The 1,274-nt window shown below is 47.5% G+C and overlaps 1 protein-coding gene across 2 annotated transcripts in view; it reads right to left on the bottom strand.

Annotated features, from left to right (window-relative positions):
• Nucleotides 1–1,274, bottom strand: part of LOC106812049 (atlastin-2-like) — a 19,371-nt gene that overhangs the window by 7,032 nt on the left and 11,065 nt on the right. Inside the window, exons 1-3 of one of the 2 annotated variants that reach the window (XM_014815812.1) lie at nt 1,032–1,045; nt 584–804; nt 203–337 (exon numbers count right to left, since the gene is read on the bottom strand). In XM_014815812.1, coding sequence (XP_014671298.1) covers nt 203–337; nt 584–799 — 351 coding nt within the window. In that variant the 5' untranslated portion in view covers nt 800–804; nt 1,032–1,045. Of the gene's footprint in view, nt 1–202; nt 338–583; nt 805–1,031; nt 1,046–1,274 lie in introns of those variants that run through there. The other variant, XM_014815811.1, reaches the window with a different exon arrangement.

The following is a 1,274-nucleotide window of genomic DNA, read 5'->3' as shown; positions in this document are numbered from 1 at the left end:
GTGTGTGTGTGTGTGTGTGTGTGTGTGTGTGTGTGTGTGTGTGTGTGTGTGTGTCTGTGTGTGTGTGTGTGTGTGTGTGTGTGTGTGTGTGTGTACATCTGCAAGCATGTTAGCATAGGCACATGTATTCTTACCCCTGTGTCAATACGTGCGTGAGGGTGGCATCTGGGCATGCACATATTCTGTATTGTAGGGCAAGTACCTTTTCACCGGACGGTGTGTCGACAAGAAACACTTCGCTCCACATCAGAATCCCTGTTGTGTACCTTTCTGAACCCCCTTTCCATGGAAATCCATCAAGATGGGCTAGCTCGTCTGACAACCAATCGTGGCTTCCCTGCAGACATTGTAAAAGAACTGTGATTAATGGCTAACGACAATGGTGAACCCAGCAGCAATCAGAATTCAATCCTTCTCAAACATTCTCAAAGACACGACGACCTTGGTGCTATTGTTGTTAGGTGTTCAGTTCTCTTTCAATGAAACATCACGTTACGTGTGCGTGCATGCATCTGCTACGGGCGTACTACTCATCCTGCGCGCGTGACCCACAGCAGACCCTTCCCCCGACATCATCGCCTACCGTCTTCTCCATGAAGCGCAAGCAGAAGTTGAGCAGGAAGGACTTGCCCTTCCGGAACGCGCCAGCTACCGACACGACAACGACCTTCCGGTCTCGCACATGGTCCTGCAGCAGAATGCTCTCGATGGCCTCCTCGTCGAGGGTGAACGTGTGCTGGTCGCCCGTGACGACGACGGGCACGGGCTGGCCGCGCGATCGCTTCGTCATGCCATTCATTTCAACTGAAGACGACAACCAAACATGCGTAGTGGTAGTATTTACATATACATTAGGGGTGAATAATGATATATATATATATATATATATATATATATGTTACATTGTATATATATCAGAAGTAGAGTCCCTAGTATCTACTTCTGATATATAGTATTACTGTAACGGCCGCGCGTAATTTCACGTATCTCCTCCGAAACCGCCGTAAGGAATGTGCCCATTTTCCTCTTACCGGGGGGTTTCCAATGTGGCGAAGATGATGCGCTATGTCACTAGGCTGTTACTTCAGCAACATTTCAACGACAACAACATTTCAGCAGGTTCCCCTTCGGCAGGTCGCTATTGCGATCGGTAAGTGCTGCCGTCTCTACGAACAATTATTAACTAGAAAAAGAGCATGCATGGCGCCATTTTAGTGCAAATCTAAGCAGACAACACAGGCAAGATAAATCTTAAATAACTACTCATAATATCG

The sequence above is a fragment of the Priapulus caudatus genome, unplaced genomic scaffold, assembly GCF_000485595.1.
Source record: "Priapulus caudatus unplaced genomic scaffold, Priapulus_caudatus-5.0.1 Scaffold603, whole genome shotgun sequence".
Taxonomy (NCBI): domain Eukaryota; kingdom Metazoa; phylum Priapulida; class Priapulimorpha; order Priapulimorphida; family Priapulidae; genus Priapulus; species Priapulus caudatus.
This window is presented reverse-complemented; position numbering and strand designations above follow the sequence as displayed.